Here is a 26,264-nt window from a genome sequence, read left to right on the forward strand (position 1 = left end):
CACACACACACACACACACACACACACACACACACACACACACACACACACACTAATAATAATAATAATAATAATAATATACAATATGGTGATTTATTTCACAATAAATCTAATTTTAGGGTTTTGATTTGCTCTATAAGATCTTCAGTTAACATACTAACCGAAGAACTTATCAGAAACGGCCAAATTGAATCGTCACTGACTACAGTGACTATAATAACTTATTTGCTGTAACTAACTGACCTTGTGGAGAAGGTGTGGGATGATCAGGGGGGGGGTGTCCTCCCGGACAGACAGCGATGTAGGCAGCGAGGAGGAGGAGAGAAAGCGAGAGAGAGAGAGAGAGAGAGAGAGACGAGCAGAGGGAGGGGGGTGGGTTATTTCTGAGCTCAGGGCCGAGGATTAGGCAGGGAGCAGTCCCAGTACGATGACAGCATCCAGCTTTTAGCCAAACCCCCCCACACACCACATCACCATCACCATCATCATCTGGCGCGGGAGGATATTTTCGAGAAACGGATTTCGTCTCGTATAAAATCTCTCCTCTTTTAGAAGAAAAGAGGGGGGAAGCCTAACAACCAATCCTCCCCTCCTCAGACTCCCGGTCCGACTGTCTCCCGATCAACCACGAGGTGAGTCCTTTCGTTATTTCACGGCGTTTGCTGTCTGATGAAGGACAGGAGCGCCCGGCTGGTTACGCAGGCGCCGACCGGCACCTTGCGTTCAGACAGTCCTGCCATTTGCACCGATTATCATGTGAATATGAATAATTTAACTCGTGGTCACTTTCACATCACCCGCGGGCTACACCCGGGTCCCTATATTTGAGGGAGGTGGCGGAGATTTAAATCCGATTAAGATTACGCTATAAGGGAAACAACAAAAGAGTGACCTTTTTTCTTCTTCCTCTCTCTTTGTTTAGCCCCCTGGATTGAGGGGCATGGTTGCGGCCACTGATCAAAGTTAGTGTCTGGCCTGTGAGATGGCAGATATCGATGCTTTTAGCGGCATTCATGATGGGTTTGTGAGCGATAAAGAGAGGCGCTGAGGTTAAATCTCACAACCCCCAGTGTATTAATAATATATTAACACCATATAATATACAGTTATAGCAAAATCTCAACAAAATAGCGCCCGGTCTATAATTCACCATATTCTCAAACGCATGTATCGGTATTGGAAATCCACGCTGTCGTGTGCGAAGTGAAATCACCGTCACTAGCTACAGATGGGAAATGCACGGACTAAATCCTGGCTGATCAGAGGAGGAGGGGGTGGGTAGGGGGGATGCCAGGAGTCTGGGTAGTAAAACACGCACATTATGAATGGGCGTAGGCGATGTGCAGCCAGCCTGAGACAGTCGTCTCTTCCGATTTTTCCTTCGCTCGTGTCCTTTGGCCATGCACTTCTCTCCCTGCTCTCTCTCACTCTCCCGTGCCGTGCCGTGTCGGGCATGACAAGCGCAACATAACTAGACCGGAACAATGCGTTTTGCTTGTTCTGGGGCCCTCCGTTTAACGCATGGCGTGATTTAATGTGACCGCTTTGTTGCGGCCCAGACGTGTGTGGTAATGCAGCTTCCACTCATTGCTATCTTCTCATTGATATCTTCTTTCCATGCTTCTGTTTGCGGTCCGTATGGCGTTTTGGCGGATCCTAAACATAAAGCTGCTTTCACTCAGTGTGTATACATGTGAGCACGCCGCCTGCGCTCCTGCCAGCGCTGCAGGCTTTGTGCTATGACTCAGGGATGTATGCTGAAGCATGTGATGGGAATTGCTGCTCTGAGGTCACTCCGCCAGAGGAGAAAAGCGACGGGCAGAACTTGCACATCAGGAAAGACTTGATGCCTGGCTGCATTATCCTCGATCTTCTCTGCTGACTGCTCCTCTGTCCCACTTAACCAGAGCCAGTCTACCATCCTCTCCATCTCTCTTCATCTTTAGTCTCAGCTCCATGTCTCCGGGGCAGACTGTGCTGCTGCTGAGCTTGTGTTTTGCTGCTCCTGCTCCCAATACGCTGACCAATACTTGACCTGCTCAAGAATTCATCTTCGGTTCATGTTATTATAAGGAGGAAGATTTCAGCTAATTAGTAGGTCATGGGTTGCCTAATTTGATTGTAGAGGTTGTTTCTGGTGGATATATGAAGGGATATATCCACGTGTTATAGGGAAGGGTTTATTATTGAGTATTTTACACCTGTTTCCTCCTGGAGTTGTTGCCAGAGGAAACAGGAGACGTGACCTCATTCATGTGACAGCTCTCTGGTGATGCCACCACTGACTGGCAGTGGTATCTTAATGTAGGCCAACTCCCCTTTTCTGTGAACATATAGCAAAAGACTTTGAGAATGAAAAGAATTTTCCTTAAAAGCCCAAGCAAATCATCGGCTCCGAATAATCAGGTTTTCTGTTCTTAGCTGCGATATGAAATATTGAAGGCCTGCTATATCTGCGTTATTACAGAACCCGGGCTTTATTATAGCTTGTAGCAAACAGACTGGACTCTTATTGCTTTTACTTAAAGATAAGACCTGTATTGTGTTCCTCTTAAGGATCACTGACTTGAAGGAAATTGGCTCAGACAACAACAACAAAAAAAAAGTGTTGCAGAAATTCCAGACTTGCTACATCTATCATCCTGGAACATCCAAAAGCTTTCCTCAGACATCAGACATCTCCTCTCTTTTTATGTCTGTCTGCATGTTTCCTTCTCTTTACAACCATGAGAACCATCGATATAGATCTGTGACACAACGCAACGTACCCATTATTTAATAGTGCACAGGGGAGCTCAAGCCTTGCCAGGTCGCTGATGAAAGGGGGAATGAAACAAGCGGTGCACGGTGAGCTCAGTCTCCATAATGCTAATGGAATGAGCTGACAGACGGAATGAGAAACAGAAGATGGGATTATGTCTGGAAGACAGGTTGCAGTAACAAACAACCAGCAAAACACAACATGCCATGAAGTTAAACAAGCAAACAAGCTGTTCCTTTTAAAATCGACCTTATCAGTGATTTTATTCCTTCTTCTTTTTTTTCTTTTTTTTGCAAGTGCATAGCATGGACCACTGCCACATGCTGCATCATATACGGAAAATAAGCCACCTCCACTAACAGAAAGTTAACAAAAAACCCTACAGCTGGCTGCGTTTGGTGATGTTTCTACTTAATTTTATGGCAGACCATCACCTAGAAGTTTTGTACAACATTTTATGCCGGCATGCTTAGTGGATGTTGAATCTAAATATTTAATGGGCACAAGAAAGCATCAGCCTCATGGTAGCACTAAACAAAAAGTCAGAGATTCACCAGAGTCAGCTGGATTCATCCTCCATGTGCCCCAAGAGTATCCACCAAATTCTGTGGTAATTTTTGTAGACATAGATTAACCTGACACATCATGGCGCCCGTGGAGCCCCGGTGCCAATCTGGCAAAAAATACAACACTATGTAGGAGCTTCTCACAAGTTTGGTGGTTTGATCTCTGCCTCCTGCTACTTAGTATCCTTTCACTGGATATTGAAGCACCTCCAAAACCTCTGCCAATCTATGTATGTATGTGTAATACCATATAAATACACACCCTATAACTCTTTACCCCCTGAAAGTCTATTAAGAGCAACACTTGAAACGCTTTTCTGAACTGAGCAGCTTCTGTCATATTTCAGGCCTGCTTATAGAAGAAAATTACTGGGTGTGCATCAGAAATTAGTGAGGGTGGTCTCTGCCTCTGCAGCTACCCTCGGAAAAGGCCGGAAACTGTTCTATTGGGAGTCAAACCACAGCTTTATTGATATACTGAGGTGTCAAAAGCTGTCATTAAGGGTGCGGGGAAGGTCGTCAAATGTCGTCTTTATGGGGGAAAGACTTAATGAAAAACATCTGATGATTCATCATGGAGTCCCTTTTTAATTACTTTAACTCAAGTTGAACATTATTTTAGACATGGTCCATTTTAAGTTCTGTGGTTATACAACATCCACATATTGAGCTTCTTACAGAAAGCAACTTACAGTTCTTTACTTACACACACAGAGCTACACTGAGTACTCAAAAGTGTCTTTTTATTTAGACATTCAAGACATATATTAGCAAATTTAATGAAATAATCAACTTTTTTTTTACTTTCTAAGAACACACTGTGAGTGTTTCCCCACCTTATATATGCATTCAAGCATTTATTTATTTTTAAAGTCCTTCAGTATGAGTAAAGTATCTTGTTGCTCTAAGTAAAAAACAAAGAACAAATCCTGCACCCTGACTGACTCTGGGGGTCTGTGTTGTCTGCTCTGCTTGTTGTTCTTCACGTTTACAACTTTGCATTTATGAAATCTGAATCATTTCAGCTGTCTCACATTAAATCCCCCCCACCACCACCACCTCCAGTCCTCCAAGCATTGAAACACGCAGTATTTTCTGCCAAGCGTGCTGCTGTTGGGCTGAATGTTCCCTGAAGTCTGTGTCCAACTTTATTGGCAACAACTGTGAGCCAAAATGAAATGTGGAGTTGCTGAACCAACCCCTGCTGCCGCTGTCCTGCACCTCATGTGGTGCAGCTGTATCCGGCGTGTCGTGCTCGGCTTGAGAAGGGGGTTGGGGTGTGTATGTGTGCACGGGACAGATTGGGAACAAGATGTCCAAAACAACCAACCGGTCCTTTCTAAATAAAATCTGTTGTCGAGTCAGTGGATTCATGCCCTGATGTGACTTCTCTGTGCCACGTTCAGGTTTTTCTGTACTGACGTGGTTTAGCCCAGCAGTGCTAATTGGGCTTAAAACCATTTTCTCTTCAGATGACTGCACAGGAACTGCCCGTTCAGTACCACCTCTCAGCCCCCCTGAGGATAGAGTGGAGAAGCCTAATTCTATGAACTGCATGCGTCCTCAAACTGGGATTAAGTAACTGGCTGTTTTGTCAGAGACAGAGAGACATTGTGTGAGGAAAATGAGCAGACGGGGGAGGGATTGTCTTAGAGAAATCAGACACAGACAAAAGAGACGAAAAAAAAAGAGAGGGAAGACAGACTTTATTACCTAACAGCATTCTTCTATGTTCGCCATGTAAAGCGAAGGCTGGTGTAGGGGTGAGAAGGTGAAGAGAAAAAGAGGAGGGAGACTGAGTGAAAGGCCAGGCAGGCTCTGAGGCTTGCTGATGAGTTGTTTGCATGGTGAGCTCGGGGATTTCAGGACGTCACAGTGCAGGATGGCATTTAAGATTCACTATTGATTCAGAGAGAGATTAAGGAGTAGACCCGTCACCGTTTTCCACTGTGGCGGGTTTGGATAAAATGAAGATGCTGGCACATCCTGAGAAAACTGAAGTGATCTCACACAGTCAGAGAGGAGGGTTCTACCAATGCTACAGGTCTGAGTGTTGTGTATCTGTTTGTTAACAGCTCCTTCTGTCTCACTGTTTGCTCTCAAACGGTGGTAAAAAACCTCACCTTCACTTGATCACCCATTTTACCCGCTCCTCCTGATGAACGGACTCTGTCACCTTCCATTTTTTCTTCTTTATTTCCCCGTTCTCCTTTCATTTCTTTTGGCGCTGCCCTCTTCACCCTTTTTAAAACTCTCCCCCTTTTCTTTTCCCTCTTCAATATCCTGTCCTTTCTTTCTTTTCTTTGCCCTGACCAATTCTCTTTCTGTATCCCTGCCCCTTTTCTCAGCCCCCTTAGAGCCGCCCCCCCACTCCTTTCTCCCCTTGCTTCCAACCCCCATTCGCCCTCTCTGCTTCTGTGCTCGCTCTTCTTCTCCTTGCCTGTGTTGGCAAAGTGGCAGAAGGAGGCGGTTGGAGGCTGAACTAGCTGCATTAGCCCCATGCATTATTCATGTGCCCTGCAGTCTGTGTGGGTCCAGGTCCTCCTCTGCCTTGTCTGAGGGACACATGGGCCTCGTGAAAGAGCTCTGTGTGTGGGACACAGGGCCCGATGGAAGAGCTACAGTGATGGGACTCTCAGCTCCTTGATTTCTGCTCCCTCTTGTAGAAGAAAGCAACAAAGAATGAGCGTTTACATCACAGATCAACATTCAAGTGCAGAATAAAGTGGTTTCCTTAGATGAGAGCAAGAATGTTTATCCAATGTTTTCTCCTAATTCAAAAGCCGGGCTTGCACACAACAAAGCCCTTTATTTCCACTGCAAACCAGAGTCTGGCTTAGGTTTCCAACATATCTGCCCTGATGTTCACATGAAAGACTTGTCCCCTTTTAATATCGGCCAAGATCGCTGTTTGCCTGGCAGTGGTTCTCTCTCCAGCACATCGGGATTCACAGGCTGTCCTCTCTGCTTTTAGAGCAAACCCAGTTAACTGAACTGTTAACTGAACTGGGCTGTATGAAATTTTAATTTAGACAACCAGACGGAGATGGAGTGCCTCGTCTCTCCATCGCCATGAGCTTTTGAGGCTGTGGAGGAGCAGAGAAAGTCAGTGGATGAGAGCGAGAGAGCCTCTGGGACTAGAGGAGGAGCCTTCTGGAAAACCACAACCAGATACTTGTTTCATGCTCACATCTGCTTTGCCTGACACACTTATGCGTTCACAAAAAAATATACTGACTACTTGAGTAGAATTCACTTTCTTTTAATGAACAGGTTAAAAATTGAGCTAATAGAGGTTAATCAGTCCCAGAAACCGGTTGTTTCCTGCTTCATTCTAATTATAAACTTGTCACGTGGATGTGTTTTGACAGGTTTTCCTGATAGTGTTCTGCTTTGCACAGGTGGTGTAGCTCCGGATTGGCATCGGCCCTGATGATCGCAACAACCCCTCTCCACCTCTTTTCAACCTACCCAGAGCTGATGTCTCAGAGGGCGAGGGGGTATGTTTGTTCTGGAGTCTTGAAGAGACAAGCTACATCACGGTGAGTCACGCTCTCTCTGAGTCTTTAGTTAAAATGTGAAACACCGGGCTGTTTGCTTTCTCTCCTTTTTTTCTAGAACTATGAGGGAAGTGCAGTCACAGTGTATTTCCTCTTGGATCTGCTAGACTAGCTTTACTAGTAAAGCTGCAAATGTGAGCTGCAGTTGATGAACGCCAAGATAGTAAACTTGTTGCTCGAGTGCTTAGGTTGTGTATGTATATAAAAAGTGCTGCCCACAGAGACTGTCACTGGAGATGACTACCTGACTCTGCAAGGGCAATGAAGGTGAGAGAAAGAGGGAGAAAATGACAGACAGAAGAGAGGAAGAATCATCTCACCCATCCATACACCTGCACATTTAACACATAGCGAATGTTTCTTCCAGTGATCAAAGGGGGAGCAGATGTAATACTAAGTGCACTTGGTTCCTCGCGTGCATCTGTCTACTACCTACTCTCACTCAGCCTTCTTCATCCATGTTTATCTGGCTCTATCCGGATAAGCAGGAGGTGCTAAAGTGACACCCTGACCAGTGCGGGCTTGTGCAGAGCGAGTACCTCTAATCCTCTTAAAGGACAAACCTACACTGTATGTTTTACTACCATTAAGGAGGGCTAGTCAGCGCTGGCCTCCGTTCAGCAGAGACACTGAAGCAGAGGTGGGAGAAAGTTGAGTGAATGTGAAGAAATAGACAAATTCCCAAAAATGTACTTTTACACACAGTAGTACTGCTTAATATCTACCGCTTACAGCACAACATGCATTGTTTTTACATTACTCATCAGAAGTACTGTGAGGTAATTCCTACTTTAATGACTCATCCTTCCTCATTTATTGGACACAGGCGTGTTTTTAAAATGCTAGGAACAAGTGTGGCAGACGGCCAGAGCACTGCCTCTTTTAAGCTCTTCACAGAACTGTTGGCATGCAGCAGTTTGATCCATATTTCCGAAGGCCGGTCAGACTGAGCTCTTGGATTGGTTTCCCCCAGGCCAAGGTATGGATCATTAAGTTTCAGGAGGGCATTCATCATCGTTAGCCAAACAGATCAGATCTAGGTCACTGCTTTTCCCGTCCCTGCCAGATTTTCCCCTTTGTTTTCCCTCTTTCAGTGGGTGAAACCGCCCAGCATGGCCACAAACAGCAGATGAAGTATATCACAAAGGAGTATCTGCTGAAAACAAAACTCAGCATAACTTAATTCCCCTTCATGCCGCAAATAAAGGCTATCAAGTAATTATCAGGCGCTCTACAAGCCTCTTCCAGCTGCAGTGTATTGATTGGCTGAAAGAAACAAAACACTTTTGAGGGGCGTCGTAAGTCTTGAGATTTGGTTTGCGTTCAGTCGAACTCCCCAGGGTTAAAATGAGCCCTCCATCGCTCTTTATGTCCTCACCACTCCCTTGTTTAAAGGGCAAGCTAAGCAGAAAATGTACAGCTGCAGAGTGGTGGTGTTGTGAACGTTCATACTGAGGCATACTTGCGAGTCCATTTATTGTGTGATGATGCAGTTGTTGTTGTTTTTGAGAATCAGGTCATTTCGCCATGTTTTGCTGCTCGTGCTGACTAAACTCCACCCCTTTCTCTCACAGCCTGTTTTCCTTTTTTTTGCTTCCTGTTCACACATCTGATTATTCATAGCGTTCGAGGCAGGCTACATGCAGTGCATATAAAAAAGGGCCCGACTAGATGCAAATGTAGCTGGAGCACAATTCTTGCACTGATTGCACAGTCCAAAAAAGACAGAACTGAGCATTTATCCCAACCAAATCCTTTCATCTTCCTCCCACGTTTCCCTGTCCCTCTGCGTCTTTATGTACTTTTCTCTCTTTGTCGCAGATAAATGGAGGAGCAGGAGCGATGCAGGAGCAGGTCTCCGGCTCGGAGGGCCAGTCGGGTGCAGCAGGTGGTGGGGACAATAATACGACGCACTCGAGAGTCACTTAGCAGGTACGGAATTAAAAGGAGTCTGAGCTGAGGGGGAAGATGTTTTTGTGGTGAAATCAGTGCAAAGGTGTTCAGAGGGTAGATTTTCATGGGAAGAAAATGAGTATGCAGTATGACAGAGTTTTAAAAAAACCCACCAACCTATATGCTAAAAATAACTAAACAATGCATAAAGAGTGGAAGAGCAACTTTAAGCACTTCTAAGCCTGGTGCCAGATTCTTGAATGACAAAAAAATGTGGAAAGTGCAGGTGTGTATTTGTTCAGCATGCTGAGGAAATTTACTGACTCATTGTGAGTTAGCAATAACTAAAAAAAGGATAAACAGCACTCAAAAAACAAAAAGAGGCAAAAACTGAAGAAGAAACCGCCTTTCTCAACCTGTTATGGACCCACTAAGACACACATACAAACCAAACCTCCTCCCTACACCCACACACTGAGCCACATAGCTAAGTACATATTCAAACCCGAACTGCCTGACTGTCCCTCTCTCATACACAAACTTGCCCCACGGCGAACCACAAATATGCTTTCAAGAATCCTTCATATTTTCGCTGTCCGCTAAGACTCATTCTCAGCAATGAACCCGTTGCTGAGAAATCCCAGTAAACTTCCTCCTGGGAATTCCTGGGAAGAAGGATATTCGTTATCGTCCCCGAGGCGAATTTTGGTTCGCAAATAGTTGTCATCACTGTCATCGCACATCATAAATAAACGAAAAGCATACATTAAATGCAATCATAAAGAGAGCTGCAAATGCACTGAAAGTCCGCAGTTAAAAACTGTGTACTACCCTGGCCTGCAGCTTGTTTAGCAATCCAACAGCTGACAGAACAAATGATCTCATATATTTATTTGCTTTGGCCCTCCCCAGCCTTCTCATATGACTTGTGTTGAAGCTTTGCATAAAGAGAGTGTTGAAGGCCTGCCAGAGTGACCTTTGCCCTCTGACGGGGTCTTAGTTGCCAAAACACAGCAAAGATCTTTTAAGTCGGTGCCAGTGATCTTTTGGCAGTTTCACAATATTCTCCCGGCTTGTTTTTGTTAATCATGTTGAGGTTGTAAAACGCACAAATCACAGCAAAACCTAAACCGATTCAATAAAAGTGTCAATGTCTGACGTGCCTTTGTGAAAACGAGGCGGCACTGAATTTAATTTTGTCATTCATAAGTAAACCTATTTCCAGGGTGCATTCAAGCTAAGGATGTATGTTAATCTGATTATATGATGCTTTTCTCTAATTATTTATAAATTAAGTGTATTTAATAATAGTGAACAGACAACAACATGTCACCTTGAATTCTATATCATTTTGAGATTCACTTTGGTTCATTTGGACCGTCCATTGCCTTGAAAATGTAAATCCTACACCACAGTATCTGTTGTGACTTGAATAAATGCTGTTATTTTACACCTGTAAAGTGAACCTAGCATGCTTTTCCATTAGTTTTGGTTATATATATACTGTTATGATGGTTAACGTTCATTTATACAAGTTTCTAAATAAAGAGGTTAAATAGAGAGTATTCCTGACCTGAATGATCAAAACACTCGATTTTAGAAAGTTTCTTTCTACTGTGGCTCTCGGCGTGGGTGTAGCAATCCCACTTTTGTGAGGAACAGCCAATCAGAAGAAAGTTGACTTAACTGTAGAGGAGCTAAAATAGGTTGTCTTCAGACAGTGAGTGAAATGAGAGGCTGCATCGAGGCCTAAAATATATACGAGCTGTCTGAACTGTGGAGCCGGAAATACTGTGTAACACCGCAGAGAAGGTTCACTTTACAGGATTTCTGTGCTACGTTTTAATCAGCAGTCACTGTGTAACAAATAAGAAACTTGATCTGGAAGAGCAAAAAGTAAACTTTCTCCTCTTTGAATACACTACTTGAATACATAGTATCTCTTCATGGCTGTCGTCGCCTCCAGTTTGATAACCCATCACCCTGTTTGACTTCCTCAGAGAGCGGTTGCTAGGCGATGGGAGGTCGCAGCGCTCCAACAGTCTGTCCAATCAGAACTTCCAGGCCAAGCTGACATTGCAGATTACCAGGGACCCAGTCCTGGACAGCAGCACTGGACATGGCTTCACCCTCACCACAAACGCACCCCTGCTGGTCAGGGACATCACCACAGGTACATCATCCGTGCAGTGGCTGTGAGTCAGTGTTACCAAATTACCACCTGCTTTATGCAACACTTCTCTGCGTGCACCAAGCATATTTACACTTTACCCCTCTCTCTCTCTCTCTCTCTCTCTCTCTCTCTCTCTCTCACACACACACATAACACGCACACACACATTCCTGGCATTCAGGCCCCGGGGCACGGTGCCAGAGAAGCCACGGAAACAACAGAGCCACCTGCTCATCCTTTTTAAATTCAATCACTTTTCATTTATGCAACTTTGATGGGGGGTTAGAGAGACTGATAAAGAGAGACAGAGTGCAGGGGAGAGAAGGGAGAGATGCTGATCCATTACTTTATGTCTATCCTGTAAAATAAGCTGATAAATGCAGTGAGGAGGGTCCCACCCTGCCACCAGCGCTGTAGCTGCTGCCAAGGAAAAGGAGAGAGGAGTGAGATAGGGAGAGGGAAGTGATAACAGAAGACAAGATTTAATTGAGAGAGAAGATGCCAGCAGGAAGACCCAGAGGGGAATACACAACCAAAGTGCAAACATGGCCAAAGAGAACAAAGTAATGAGTGTGAAAGTGTACAGAAAGCAGAGAGGGGATGAACAGTTGGTGACACTTAGGGATTGGGAATAGTCAGAGAGGCCATGTTGGTAGATTCTGAAGGAAAGTGAAGGATGATGAAGAAGGATAGAAAGAGGAAGAGGAGGAAGCGCTATTATGAAAGCTTAACAGGAGGGGACTTTGGCTTTTGGGTGTGTGTGTTTGTGTGCAAAAGCTTGCCATGCTGTACAGCTTGCCTTCAGTGGGTCACAAATCAGGGACAGACAGGGCTTTGCCAGGCAGACTGGGTGTGTGAAAATTTGTGGGTGCATGTGTTTACGTGCACAGATGCTCAGCATGTCTGTGTGCTTGTGTGTTAGAGTAAGCTGAAACTGCTGTGCCTCAGTCGTGCTCGCTTGCCTGAAGACAAATGAGTATAAATAACTACAGAAAGCCGAGCCGAGCCGAGCTGGAAGACACCCAGAATAACCGTAACCCCTCACGTCCCAGAGAGTTCAGCCGAACGCTGTTGAGTCAGCCATATTGAACAAGCATGTGTGTCATTCTGTGTGTGTGTGTGTGTGTGTGTCTCCCTTTGTCTCCATGTACGCAGCTGTGGGGTTTTTTTGTTTTATGCAAGAGCTCACTCTTTTCATTGTGTGAATTTGTGCATCTGTGTGTGTGTTGATGGGAATGCGTGTGTTTAGGAAGTCCTGCAGATGGGATACTATTCCCAGGGGACCAGGTGCTGCAGATTAATGATACAGCGATGGAGGATTTGAGTGAAGAGCAGGTGGAAAATGTCTTAAGGTGAGGAGATCCATCTATCTATCTACAGTTGTGGTCAGAAGTTTCCATGCACTCATCATGGGCATGAATCTCAGGGTAATTTGGGGCTTTTAATATTTTATTTGAACTTTTCTTTGTCTAGGTTTGAATTAATGCCTTTAAAGACTTTTGAAAGCAAGAATTGGGTGCAAAAATTGTAATTTATTTTCCATTCTTCTAAGTCACAACGGATCAGTGGTATCCATACAGGCTGAAATATATAGCCACACTAATATTTGGTTAAATGTCCCTTCTGCAACTTGTACTTCAACCAGATGCTTTAGGTATCAATCAGCAAGCTTCTGGAATGATCCTGGATATTTGACCAGTTTTTTTGGAAGTATTAGTAGAGTTAATATAAATGGTCTGGTTTCCATTCCAAAACTACTTTTGAAGTGTTTGGCTTGTCTATGTGGGCAGCTGCAAATTTCAGTCGTGCTTGAAGGTGTCGATGTTGGAGTAGTACTCTTTCTTGGTCGCCACCCTCTCAGTTCAAGGTGTTTCAGCAGTTATCAGTTCAAGATTGAGCCTTGGTGTTTCTTGGGTTGTTCCTGAACATCCTCACCAATTTCCTCTCGTTTGAGATCGACGGTTTGGGTCTTCTTCCAGACCAAAGTGGTGACACATCTCAATAATTTATACTTAGGATATGCTTTGAACCGATGATCCTGGAACCACAATTGTTTAGAAATCTTTCCAGCTTGTGTAAATCTCCAATTCTCCTTCTTAGAAAACTGTAGATTTAAGGGGCTGTATTTATATATTTCAGCCTGTATGTATACTTTCGATTCTGTGTAAATTAGAGAAAATCCAAAATAAATTCTATTCTCGTTTTTTACAGTCATTGAAGAAATCACTGACAATTATTTCAGTTGTTTTCTGGGAGTGTGACACTGATTCATGTGTGACTGCGGGTGTAGAAGGATTAGTGAGTTAGTGGCAGAGGTCAGAGCAGAAGATGCTGACTTAATAGCTGAGCAGAAAGGTTATGATCCCTCCTCCGTCTGTGTGAATGAATGCTTCTTCTCTGTGCTCAGGAACTTGGAGGACTGTATCAATGTGACTATCCTGCGGCACATGACAGTGAGTACAAAGAAGACATTAATGAGCTCCTCACTACACAGTCATTATGCCATCGCTCATTTAAACATAAGCTGTCTGTGTGCTCCCAAGCATGTGACTCTTAGCTTGCATCTTCTGACAGGATTAAGCACTTTACATTGTGCTGTGATGTATGTATCGACCGTCTGAGTACAGCTCTGAATGTTTGCATCTTAAAGCCTGCTGGCGTCAGTGTTACTCATGTGTGTCTTAGCTCGTGCTTCATCCTTCATGTACAGTAATGGTGCTGATGTGTGTGTGTGTGTGTGTGTGTGTGCTACAGAATCCCAAGTCATCCATTATGTCAGCAGAGAAGAGAGCTCGTCTGAGGAGTAATCCAGTTAAAGTGCGCTTTGCAGAGGAGGTGGTGGTCAATGGGCACACTCAGGTGAGAAAACCTTATCTGATACAGAAGGAGGCTGCCACACAAAAACAAGCATTTACTGTAAGGGTTTTTTTTCCTATATGTGCTACAAGCCGCTGTTGAATGACTTTCAATTCACAGTCTTCCACATAATGAAATATTCCTCATTAGGGCTTATGGTCTAACATTTCTTGCAATCATTTAATATTTGATCTTTTCTCATCTGATATTGATTCTGTCTGACCACATCTCTCACTTCTCTCCACCAGGGAAACTCTCTTCTCTTCCTGCCCAATGTTCTGAAAGTCTATTTAGAGAACGGACAGACCAAGGCTTTCAAGTTCGACAACAACACCACCGTCAAGGTATGTAATAAACAGGATTACCGGCCTAGTTAGAAAGATTTACCCGAAAAGAGCATTTAGAGCTTTTACTTGGTGGCTTCATTGAGTGGCTCCATCGTATAGTAAGTTACACATTTGCCTAACCAGCAAAAGGGGTTTGATCCTGGGACAGGAGGAGACGCAAATCCATCTAGGGTTATGTTAGAAGTGGCCATATCAAACACGCAAAACTACCTGCTCTGGAAGCCCTCGTGAATAGGAGAACAGCTGAAAGTAGCTCGCTCATTGGCCTGATGGACACAAGAGTTGCTACTTGTTTATCTTTTGATAGATATAGTAACTAAGTGACCCAAGAGATCCCTACATCATTCATGGTTGACATTTTTATTACATAACAGCAGTGTGCCCTAGTAATAAGAAGCCTGACAACAGTTATTTTTAACGTAGTCTTGAGAAATAATTCTTCTGGGTTTATAAAGGTCTTTCAAAGTTTACCTTTGGACTTTTTCACTCATATTCAGTCTAGTCCTTGTGTGTTTACACACAACAGACAATTTGGAATAGACCAATTTCAAACTTGAATTTGAATCTATGAGAAGATAACACAGTTTGACTGGCATAAAATAGTATTTTTGCACCAACAAAAAACCCAATTAGCAATAACATATCTCACCATGGTGTGCAGTGTGCCCTTAAAGAAACTGAGGAAACAGGGTAATAATCTACTCCATGAAGCCTCATCAGAAATGGTGTCAGTAGAAGGATGGCTGTCAAGAAGGCATTTATAAGGAAAGGAAACAGGGAGAAAAGACTGAGGTACGCCAAACTATTCAAGAACTGGACCGAAAATCAGTGTCCAAGTTTTAAATTTTTGATTCAAATGGTCCTCATATGTATGGAGGAGGTCAGGAGTTACAGCCATCTGTAAACTGTTAGCAATTAGCAATGGTGAATGATCCCAAATACACTGCCAAAGCATACCTCGATAGAACAACACACAGTTCAAGTCTATCAGGCATGGATTGGCCTCCCCAGAGTGTGGACCTCAACAATATTGAAGCATTGTGGGATCATTTTGGCAGAGAACTGAGTAAAATGAATCCAACATCCAAAGAACAGCTTTGAATGTCCTTCAAGGAGCCTGGAGAACTGAAGACTACTTAACAAATTACAGGAAAGCTTACCTAAGAGAGTTCAGGCTATGGTCACACCAAATACTGACTTTCAAGCTCATTAGAACTGTATAAACCCTATTGTTGCCCTATATATGGTATGTTCCATGTATGTTTCCATACATTACAATAAATTGCTGCACCTACTTACCAAGAAATGAGGGGTGACTCAAGACTGTCCTCTTATGAGCCAATAAAAAGCCCACACAGTTTCATAAAACCACCACGAGACTAAGCACACAGGTGAATGTAGCTGTGAGAAGCTTGGTAGGACCAGGTGGGAGTATTTTGAAATTAAGTGCACCAGAAGTTAAGGTATGATTTCCCCTAAAGGTGGAACGTTGTGGGTTGGCTATAACAGTTGTAGTTCATTGGGAGATATTGTTTCTGAAAAAGGAAATTATGAAAAGGTCAGTAAGTCACCATCAGTCAGTACATCCTCCTGTCTTTATGAGCAGGGTATTATTTTTACAGCAGCTTTTGTATTTCAGTTTGTTTTCCCAGCTGAAGGAAATCTGAGACAGGGAATCAGATGTGTCCCTTTGCCCTCAGCGGAGTGGGATGAAACCTGTTTGTCTAAGAGTTGTGAGCTGTTGGTTTTTTTTGTCATTGCAGGACATTGTTCTGACTCTGAAGGATAAGCTGTCCATCCGGGCCATCGAGTACTTCGCCCTGGTGCTAGAGCAACAGTACAGCATCACCAAACTGCTGCTGCTGCATGAAGATGAGCTCATTCAGAGGGTGAAGGAAAAGAATCCATGCGGAGATATCTCGTAGATGTGGATGAAGATTAAATGCTACAACTTTCCACCTCTATCTTTTGTCTTCACCAGGTAGTGCAAAAGAAAGACTCCCACGATTACAGGTGTCTGTTCAGGGTTTGTTTCATCCCCAGAGACCCAGGAGACTTACTGCAGGATGACCCCTCTGCCTTTGAGTACTTCTTTTTACAGGTCAGAGAAGCTCCTTTATTTGTTGTCACCATTACTGTCATACTTTTGAGACTTTTGCGCTGAATTATTTCGCAATTAGACTTTGGTCCTTTCTCCGTGTACATACAGAAAATAAAACTTTGTACCCATTTTATGCTGAGTGTGCTCTGAAATTCCTCGAAAATATTACAAAAGTAGCTCTGAAGTCGACATGCAGCTGCTCCTTATATCTTTATGATACCGCTTTTAAAATAGTACTCATTGTATTTTCCACTGTGGCCTTATCCTTATAACACGTTGTTCACATTCTTTAGTCCTTCTTTTGTACAAAGCAGTTACATACTTGCTCTGATGATGCTAAGTCTTGATATTGTTACATGTGACCTGTGCGTGCTTTTGTTGCAAACTAAAGCAATGGGGAGTGCCGCTTATGTCATGCCAATTTACTGTTTCATTGTCTTCGCCCATTGTGTTTTCCCTGTCATTGTCGGGTCGCTGGTTTACTAACAGATATGCTGATGAGCTACGTGCTTTGCAATGTCTGACATGCAGAGTATGCTAGGACAAAAATTCCTATCAGGTCACTGTAAGGTGCATGTGTATTATGTAATCCTAAAACTGTGATTATTTCTGCCTGCAGAGTGTTGGCGATGTGCTACAGGAGCGTTTCGCGGTGGAGATGAAGTGCAACACTGCACTCCGCCTGGCAGCCCTGCACATGCATGAGAGACTAGATAGTTGTGGACAGACCAGAACCTCAATCAAGAGTATTACGTGAGTCATACGCGTGGGAGTGTTTCCATTTAGGGGTCACGCTAGTAGGACACTGTAATTGTGGTACTCCTCATTATAGGTTTTGAGTAATAGGGCCTTGACATTTTTTCACTGCTGCAATTACTGTGATTTGTCTAGGATGAGGCAGCTCACTAAATGCCTAATCTATTAATGTGATGGGAGAGGTTTAGTGTGTGTGTGCAGGATATTTGCCCCATTACTTAAGAGTGGAAGTGTCTCAAAATGCAAAGCAAGCATCCATTTTTTTAAAGGCTTGCGACCTGGTTGTCAACCATTGTTACGTTTATATATTGTAGTACAGAGCAGTCATCTGTACTTTTGTATACAACAGTTATCCCACAAGTTATAATTGTGAAGTCAACTTGCAATTAATGGGATCAAAAGCTGAAATATGACTGTTTAGTAACATCTACTGTTAGTTTTTTTTTTTTTAAAGAAATAAAGCTCAGTGAAAAATATGAATTTAAGTCCCGATACTAAGCGTATCTTTGCCCTTACATTACAAACTCTTTTCACTTTTCATGCATTTCGTTGTAACATTTTATTCACTGAGTACTTTCATGCCTCTGCAAATGTGGCGTTGACAGGAAGGAGTTCGGCTTAGACAGCTTCATCTCTCCTACGCTGCTGGGCAACATGAGGGAGAAGGACCTGAGGAAAGCCATTAGCTACCACCTCAAAAAGATCCAGTCCCTGCTAGAGCCACGCCAGAAGGTAAATGGATAAGTGGAAGGAAAATGTGAGAGGTGTAAAGAGACACATAGTGACAGTTCAGCAGTGACTTCAGGCTACTTTTTAGCTGAGATGTATGAGGACTGCTAATCTTCCTAAGGTTTAAAGCGGTATATGAAAGAACAGCAGCTTGGAGGAAAAATAGATGCTGAGTAGGAGGCTAATTAAAAAGGTGAATAGTCAGTATCAGGCTTGGGTAATGCCACCCACCCCCTTTTTTTGTCTGTCTTGCTCATACTGTATATCTTTTCTGTGGTGTTATAGGTAATATCTGCCACTCAGGCTCGGTTGGCCTACCTCACTCAGCTGGGAGAGCTCATTTCTTACGGAGGACGGTCGTACACAGCCACAATGATGGTAAGGGCTAAAGGCCTCATGTACATTGGTGGGTCCATTTGCTAAAGGATGTAAATTCCAACCAATTAAAATGACTGCAACACTTATTTTCTTTCTTCCTTCTCCTTTCAGCTTCAGGACAGGGAAGTGCTGGTCACGCTGCTGGTGGGAGCCAAGTATGGGATGAGTCAGGTCATCAACCACAAGCTCAACGTGATCTCTACGCTGGTCGAGTTCAGCAGCATCAGCCGAGTGGAGCTGCTCTCGGAGTCGGACAAAGTCAGCCTGCTGCGCATCTCGCTGCATGACATGAAGGTAAGGAGGTCTTGGGTGGGATATACATGTTCATCGAGTTGCAAGGCTGTATTATTCGTAAATGTATAGACGTGACACAGATGTTCACTCACCACACTATATTCATCAACATGACACTAAATATAGGTCAAGCATTCTTTCTCTACTATACGTGCGATATACAACAGCATACAGCCTGAGGCTAGCTATATATAATGTTAATTCATGAACGCAAAGGTGACTGTCTCTCCCTCTTTCTCCCACTCCATCGCCTTTCCCCTCTTACCCTTTGGCTTTAAACACTACTACTTTACCTTTTTTCTGCCATACCCTTCCCCTCTCAGCCATTTGCCTTACTGATGGACTCTCTGGCAGCCAAAGACTTAGGGTGTCTGCTGGGAGGCTACTGCAAACTCCTGGTGGATCCCAATGTCAGCGTCTTCCGTCTGGGGCGCCCAAAAGTGAGGGTGCACCGGATTCCTGCTGAAGAAGGTGTGTGTGGGAGGTTCGCCGTAATAGAGGGCGTGTGCTATGAATCCCTATCAAGTGAGCAAAAACTGTTTCACTTAAAACTTATCACTTTCTGGCTTTGGCCTTTTTGATAGCCCTTTTTTCACCTCACATGTTTATTTATATCACCATCCAGTACGGATACGGATAAAAAAAAGATAAGATGTCATTTTTTTTTTTACTATCAAAAATTAAATATTATTCTTCTTTATGAATGCACTAACATAGTCTTTGCAATGCCTGTCTGGTGTTTGTGCACTTTCTGGGTTTTATTAGGTTATGTGTCTCGCTGCTGCAGTGACTCAGACGACTCAACAGACGAGGATGACCCGATGGATTCTCAGAATTACAAACGCCCAGACCCAGCAAGTCAGGACTGGGAAGAGAGGAGAAGAGAGGAGGAAGAGAAGAGGAGAGAGGAAGAAAGAATAGAGAGAGAGGAGCACAAAGGCAAACAGGAAGTGAGGATAATAGTGACAACAGAAGGTAAAGGAAATGAGAGTCCAGATGAAGGAGGAGCAACAGGAAGTGGTCTGCATAAATTCAGTGTTATGGATGAAGAAATGAACCTGGACTCTTCCTGGTATCACACTGACCCGCGAGTCACCAGCAGCTTCTCCAGCTTGTCCAGCAGTTCCTTGAGCACTGCACTTGAGGAGAGCAGTGCTGCCAGCAAATCCAAATCTCGCCTTCACGGGCTGCACGTAGGCGAGGATGTTCAGAGTTTGGATGTTCACCACCCCTACCTCCTGGAGCCAAAACGCCATCAAGGGCCACTTAGACCCACTAACCTCAATTACCGTGGGAATGACAACTCTTGCCTCTGCTTTGCTGACCTCTCCAAGTCTGACTTCCTACCAAGCCCGCCTGGGGCTACCAGTGATGACGATGATGACGATGAAGAGGAGGAAGATCGGGGCGCTGAGACACTTAGACGTATTTCAAAGATTCCTAGTTCGAGAGATTTGAGAATGATTGACAGCATACCCTTTCAAAGATCACCTATTAAAAGAAAGAAAAAGACCCCTCCCAAAGTCCCAGTAAGAACAAGTTCAATTCCTGGGAACAAAGCAGGAAAGGCTGAGAACCGCCTATCAAAGGATGAAGAGAGCATGTTTCTGACACCTTCACCCAACCCCAAGCCGAATCTTTTAGTCAAAGACAATGTCTCAGACTCTGAGGATGAGTTTTTCGACGCACAAGAGAGATTTACTCCTCCAGTTCCTGATCTCTCAGGTTTGTTTACAGCATGCTTGATAACTTAGTCCCTTGTCTGTGATGGTATATCTATTTGTGTACTGATGACATGTGACAGCACTGTGACTAAGATATGATGAAAGGAGATGGGACAATTGTGAGAAGATGTCTGTCAGTCCATTAATACCTCTCTCCTTCTGTTGTTTTCATTGAATTTTTCTCATTCTCTCACAGATGCTGAGCTGGCTGACCGACGCAATGCTAATCGTTTGAGTGGAACCTGGAACAGTCTTCCAGCTGTCCCGGGGAAAGAGCCGTCATCTCCACTTGCCAATAAAAGCCAATTCTATAAAGCCAAGAAGGAAGCGGAGGCACTTAAAGCCCCTTCGAATCAACTCAACAACCAGCAAGGCAGTCCTTCAAAGCCATCACAGAAACCTGATGTTAAGGTCAAACCACCATTGGCACCGAAACCACAGCTGCCTCCCAAACCTCAGATCATTCCTCCCAAGTCCCCCCAGCATGGGAGATCATATGCCCAATGCAATGGGGATGCCTCTGGACGTTTGTCGTCAGAACTCCTTGAAATGGAGCCAGACACCATGGAGTTCAAGTCGGTCACATCAGGTGGATTGCCTATGTCGTCATCCTTGATCACAGCAGTGCGATATAGCAAGCAATCGCTATCACAAGATGAAGAAAAGGCAAAAAGGCAGGAAAGCAGCACAAAACAAAGTAAAGATCTAGAAAATGGAACGCGTGCTGTTTCCAAAAAAGAAAAATACATTCCTGATGAATCGCAAATTCCTGAAGCTGAGGGGAAAAGCAGTGGAACTGACCTGCTAACAAAGAGGCCAGCAAGCCTAACCCCAATCACTCGCTCTAATTCAGGAACAAAGCTAACAATACCCCCTCCAGTGCCTCCCAAACCCACTTCACCAAGCAATCTTCACCCCTTATCACTACCTGCCAGCTCTCCTGTCTCTCCTACTGATCCAAGCAAAGGGATCTGTAAGGATGGCGTCAGTCCTCCAAATGGAATTCACCCTTGGAGCAGTCGTAATGGGAGCATCCAGTCAGGACCTAGAAGGGTCTCTCTGAGCCACGAGAGCCTTTCACCCAAAAATACAGATGCGCCTCTTACGGTTACCACCTCGCTGACCTCAACCAATTCTAAAGGGGGCCTAGAAAGCAGAGAATCTGGAAGATCTGGTTCAGGATCTGACCTGAGAACCAGCTCCTCCAGTCTAGGAGGCAGACTACCTGCCTCAGCCCTGAGAGGGAAGATTCAGGCCCTTCCTTGGTACATGACCCGCTCCCAGGAGATATTAGGAACTCTGGACTATCCGTCCACTAGTTCCATCAATGGTGACACATCTGGATTTGGGTCTGGTTTGTCTGTAGCCAGTGGTTTATCAGACCTCAACAAAACTCCTGTCAAGGACAAAGAGAGTGTGGCCTCAAAATCAGGATTCAAAGGGACCATTTTAGATGATGGAGCTGAAGTTGTCATAGCAACAATCAAAGAGGCCCAAGAATTGTCGGCACACATCAAAAAGGCCAGTGGCACAAACGGCTCCCACCCTAATCTAAGTTTTAGAGAAAATATTGCACGTAGCAGCAGCGTTTCATCAGAGCAGCCTCAGTCGCGGTCTCATTCAGCAGTCGGGTTGGGAGGTGTGTCCAGCATGGAGATAGGAGGTGACTCACCGACCTCCTCACTGGCAGACAGCACTCCTCCACAGCAACACCGGGAGGCTTGTGGCTGCCGCACTGTTTACGCCAACTGTTTCAGCGGCGACACAGAGGATGGCGTTAGCTTTGATGATGAGCTCACAGTTTATGAGTTCTCCCGTCGCATACGCCCCAAACCTGTCCAGCCGGCACCTGCCCCATCTCCTACAACAACACCCTCTCTCAAACCCAATATTCTTTCACTGCTGAGGGACAACCCTCGCCCGCTGTCTACTTTCTCCACCACCTCTTCTGAACTCAGTCCTCTTGTTTCGTGTCCAGTTTCACCCACAACCTCATTCGGCGGCTCGCTTCGTTCCCTAACTAACAAGAATTATGGTGGGCTGAAAGGCGGCTTTGCCTCTTTGCGTCACGATATAGATCAGCTTCTTCTGGTCTTAGAACGAGGTGCACCTGAGCAAACAAAGCAAACATTGTGCCAAGATGCAAAGCAAGATAGCACAAAGTTAAAAGTAGGGCCTGATCTAAATCATAATGGAACTGAAGACAGCCCTGCCCCAGGAGCAAGCCTAAAGTGTAATAGGACGACACCTGCTACCATGACAGAGGCCGAGAGGAGTCTTCTTCAGGCTGAGGCTCGACGGTTAGCATCTGGATGTCAGCGAGCCACGCGGGTAGGCTGGGCGCCCGATGAAGCCCTGCGTTCTTTATCCAATAGTTTTAGTGCCCTGGTACAGCTGTCGGCAGCCTGTCTACAAACAAACCCTTGCACTGGTTGTGACATGTGCCATAACACAAATCTGGTTCAAAAAGTTGAGGACAATGATGGCCAAGAGGCCATGGACAAGCTGAAAGAGATAGTGGGGCTGTATCGGGAGTTTGTTGGGGCTGTTGAGACAGCTGGAACTGGCGCTGGGGCAGGGGGTAGGAGCGGGGTCGTCACTGGGTCCGTACAGGGTCAGGGAGAGGGCGACGGGGTAAGGCTGCTAGCCAAACGATGCACTGTGCTCATCTCGTCTGTATTCGCACTCACACAGCTCTTCCGGACACCCACGGTAGAGCCCTCGGACACACCCGGACATGTACCTCTAAACTTTTGATCTGTGAACCTTTACCCACTAATAACGCACTGACTCTAGAGGTGAAGACAAGAAGAAGCAGCACAGAGCTATCTGGTGTGTGACGCTTGTGTTCTTGTACAGTAAGTGCCATGCACACCACACCACAGACATCACACACACCCACATTGAAACACAAACACCAAACACACCCCTAAAATGAAGCAATGTCACTTCGTTGCTAAACCTCTCCTTGGACGCATACGGACTATGCATTTGTACATATGAATTTTATAATTATCTTATAATTCTCTTATTTTATGATACAATATGTGTATGTATGTAATGATGAATTACCCATGTATGTATTTATGTATTTATTTTTACAATATTTGCACCATGATCTGTGACTGGCAGGTCTCTGGTGAGGAAAAAAAGAATTATGGATGTCACTGGAACTTTTTTTTTTTTTCCTCCCCTTTGAGACAGTATTACGTTATCTTTTTGCTGCTTTAAATATTGCTCCACTCCACAAGGTGTAATCTGTAAATTGTCATTTTCTACGTTTATGATTACGGTACGTTTACTGACAAACTACAGGAACTATTCTGTATCTCACTTGCGAAATATAGTAATAAACTGATTTGTTTTATATGTGCAGGTTTTGCACCTTTGTAAGGATTTAGTTTTTCAACATTACAGTCACGACTATACCATTACTCAGCAGGGAGAGCACTTTTGACTGTTACAGATTGCACCTTTTTTGAGACATGTATCCTTGTGTAAACTGTTTTTTCTACCCCTTCCCTGTCCATACCTGACTTTGTGTGAATGCTTCCTGGATATAACCCCATTACCCAATCGTATGCAGTATTATAATGTTACTCTAGTTTTCATCCAAAGGACACTACATACAGTATATATTTTCTGGGAATGTGTGGGTGAGGTCCGCCACCTTATTTATGTAGTTAATTTTTCTTTTTTTTGATGAGGCACAAGAGTGACTGTTAAAATCTATCCAGATGTAGCAAAGATCCAAAGTCTTAAAACACTGAGCCACAACTGTTCCCTGCCATGGTTTCGTCTTTGGGTGCACCACTTTATTAACTGAGTACTGACTGATGGATGGGCTGATGGTCAATGCTGGGGTCAGAACTGTAGATATACATTTATATCTCTGTGTCCTATTCTGTCCCTACTTTAGTTTATGGCTATGCAAACATAAACCCCTCAACCCCCCCCCCCGCCCACATACTCTGTTGGTTTTTTGCGCTAACATTAAAAACAAACAGCAGCTGCATTATGTTTGCTTGAATATAATGGATGCTTTCTTTGTTTGGAATGTTGGTTTTTGTCTTGTTTCTGGAAAACGTTCTGCATTAAGGAATGCAACATTTTGCAAGGTTGCATGGCATTAGCATTTTGTCAATATAAAGACTTCTGTCTATACTGATGTCTGTGAACTTTCAGTAAAAGGACTACGTTGCTCAATCGGTTTGCTGATGTACAGTGTTCACTTATCAGCTCCTCCATATCACATGACGCCATCCGATTTGAAGGATTTACTCGAGCCACCTACAAACAACAGGAAGCTAATTAAGCCAAATCAGTCAGCGGTTGCTTATTCAAATTTGATAAGGGGATTAGCTGAAATAAAGACTGCTTAAGTGCTGAGAGACAGCTGGTGAGGGGAAAGGTAGTATATTTAATCTTCCAGACTGATGACTGAGGGAAATTTTGTTAAGATAGTTGTGCAGCGTCCATCACCGTGCTAACGTCAAGACATTGTGTAAAGTCTCAGGAGGGTCTCCTGTTGTTCATTAGGCTGGCTCCATCAGTAAAGAGTGCCTGTGTCACTAACTCTTTCCTGTATGGGAACATTGTATGAACAGCATTTCATAGTCAGAGAGTCCACTGTGTTTCTACAGAAGCAGCCACTTTTCCATCCCCACATAAAACATGAAGTTAATGTACCAAGAAATGTATTGTTTGGGAATAAATGAAACACTGACCTTAATAATGCTGTCTTGAATATTTGGGAACTGTGTGTGCTTTCATTTACTATTCACAAATATTGAGTGTTATTTATGAGATCATAAGAAATATCACTGCACACCAATATTCAACCCCGTGGTGAATATTTCACTTCAGCAGATAAACTAATATTTATGAATTTCATAGCCTCTGTACCATCTTTACACTCCAACTCCAAAAGTCTTGGGTCACCCCTTATTTCTTTATATGTTTCAAGGAAAACAGTAAGTCGGTGCAACAATTTATTGAAATGTATGTAAAGATACATGAAACATACAGCATATAATGATAAAACTGAGTTTGCACAATTCTAGTGAACTTGAAAGTCAATATTTGGTGTGACCACCTTCATTCTTCACCATAGTGTGAACTCTCTTAGTAGAGCTTTCCTGTAATTTCTTTAAGTAGTGTTCAGGAATGGTTCTCCAGGCTTCTTGAAGAAATAGCAAAGCTCTGCTTTGGCTATTAGGTGACTTTTGCTCCCTTCTGTATCAAGATGATCCCACCCTGCTTCAATAATGTTGAGGTCCAGGCTCTGCAGAGGTCAATCCATGACTAATGGCTCCATTGTGTGCTTTGGTTAATTGCCATGCTTAAAAATGAAGCTACTGCCACTGAGATGCTTTCTAGATGGCAGATCAAAATATGATAGGCTTTTCTGCATTTGTAAATCCATCAATTTTGACAAGATCCCCAACACAACTGGCTGAAATGTTCCAAACCATGAGAGACTCCACCACGGTTACACACTCCACACCTTGCAGAGATATGCCAAGTATTCCTCTAATAGCTCTTTGGGAATATCTTGTTTACACCTGTCAAACTTTGTTGTCTGCTGTTTTCCACAGATTTAACTGAGGAAATTATTATGTGGTTTTGCAAAAGGCTACTAATAACAACGTTGCTAAAGATACAATTTAAAATTGGTCTAAGTCAGGGGTCTCGAACTCCAGGCCTCGAGGGCCGGTGTCCTGTAGGGTTTAGATGTGTCCTTAATCCAACACAGCTGATTCAAATGGCTAAATTACCTCCTCAATATGTCTTGAAGTTCTCCAGAGGCCTGGTAATGAACTAATCATTTGATTCAGGTGTGCTGACCCAGAGTGAGCTCTAAAACCTGCAGGACACCGGCCCTTGAGGCCTGGAGTTCGAGACCCCTGGTCAAAGTTGTCTGTCAGATAGCTTAGCACCTCTTGAGTCTGCTGTTATTTTAATGCTTGAATTATCCATAGGTGTTAGATAGCTTAACAAATTAAAAAAGAAACATTGGCCTGAAAATGGTCAGGTACAAGGACTGGACTGAAAATAAGAGAAAAAGCAGCCGACATCAACAACTACCTCTACTGAGCCTGGAGAACCATTGCTCAAGAGCAGGGG

The 26,264-nt window shown here is 44.0% G+C and overlaps 1 protein-coding gene across 2 annotated transcripts; it reads left to right on the forward strand.

The window, feature by feature from the left end:
- The first annotated feature begins 380 nt into the window (after positions 1–380).
- On the forward strand, positions 381–24,885 carry frmpd1b (FERM and PDZ domain containing 1b). 2 transcript variants are annotated; one of them, XM_031744663.2, is made up of 17 exons: positions 381–632; positions 6,729–6,869; positions 8,709–8,819; positions 10,781–10,953; positions 12,203–12,305; positions 13,361–13,406; positions 13,708–13,812; positions 14,058–14,153; positions 15,920–16,045; positions 16,138–16,257; positions 16,877–17,010; positions 17,619–17,745; positions 18,028–18,120; positions 18,232–18,414; positions 18,738–18,939; positions 19,180–20,139; positions 20,335–24,885. In XM_031744663.2, exons 3-17 carry the CDS (start codon positions 8,713–8,715, stop codon positions 22,893–22,895), a joined length of 5,136 nt encoding a protein of 1,711 aa, XP_031600523.1. In that variant the 5' UTR covers positions 381–632; positions 6,729–6,869; positions 8,709–8,712; the 3' UTR covers positions 22,896–24,885. The 2 variants fall into 2 exon arrangements, with proteins under 2 accessions (XP_031600523.1, XP_031600524.1); XM_031744664.2 differs by having other exon boundaries at positions 18,738–18,885.
- Positions 24,886–26,264: the final 1,379 nt, after the last annotated feature.

This window comes from Oreochromis aureus, linkage group 2 (assembly GCF_013358895.1).
Source record: "Oreochromis aureus strain Israel breed Guangdong linkage group 2, ZZ_aureus, whole genome shotgun sequence".
Lineage (NCBI taxonomy): Eukaryota > Metazoa > Chordata > Actinopteri > Cichliformes > Cichlidae > Oreochromis > Oreochromis aureus.

Bases quoted from the DNA above. Each gene is read 5' to 3' on its own strand.
- frmpd1b (XM_031744663.2), top strand. From the start codon at position 8,713: ATGGAGGAGCAGGAGCGATGCAGGAGCAGGTCTCCGGCTCGGAGGGCC. The intron at 12,306-13,360 runs GTGAGGAGATCC...CTCTGTGCTCAG, and splicing joins CAGGTGGAAAATGTCTTAAG to GAACTTGGAGGACTGTATCA. The intron at 16,046-16,137 runs GTGAAGGAAAAG...TGTCTTCACCAG, and splicing joins AAGATGAGCTCATTCAGAGG to GTAGTGCAAAAGAAAGACTC.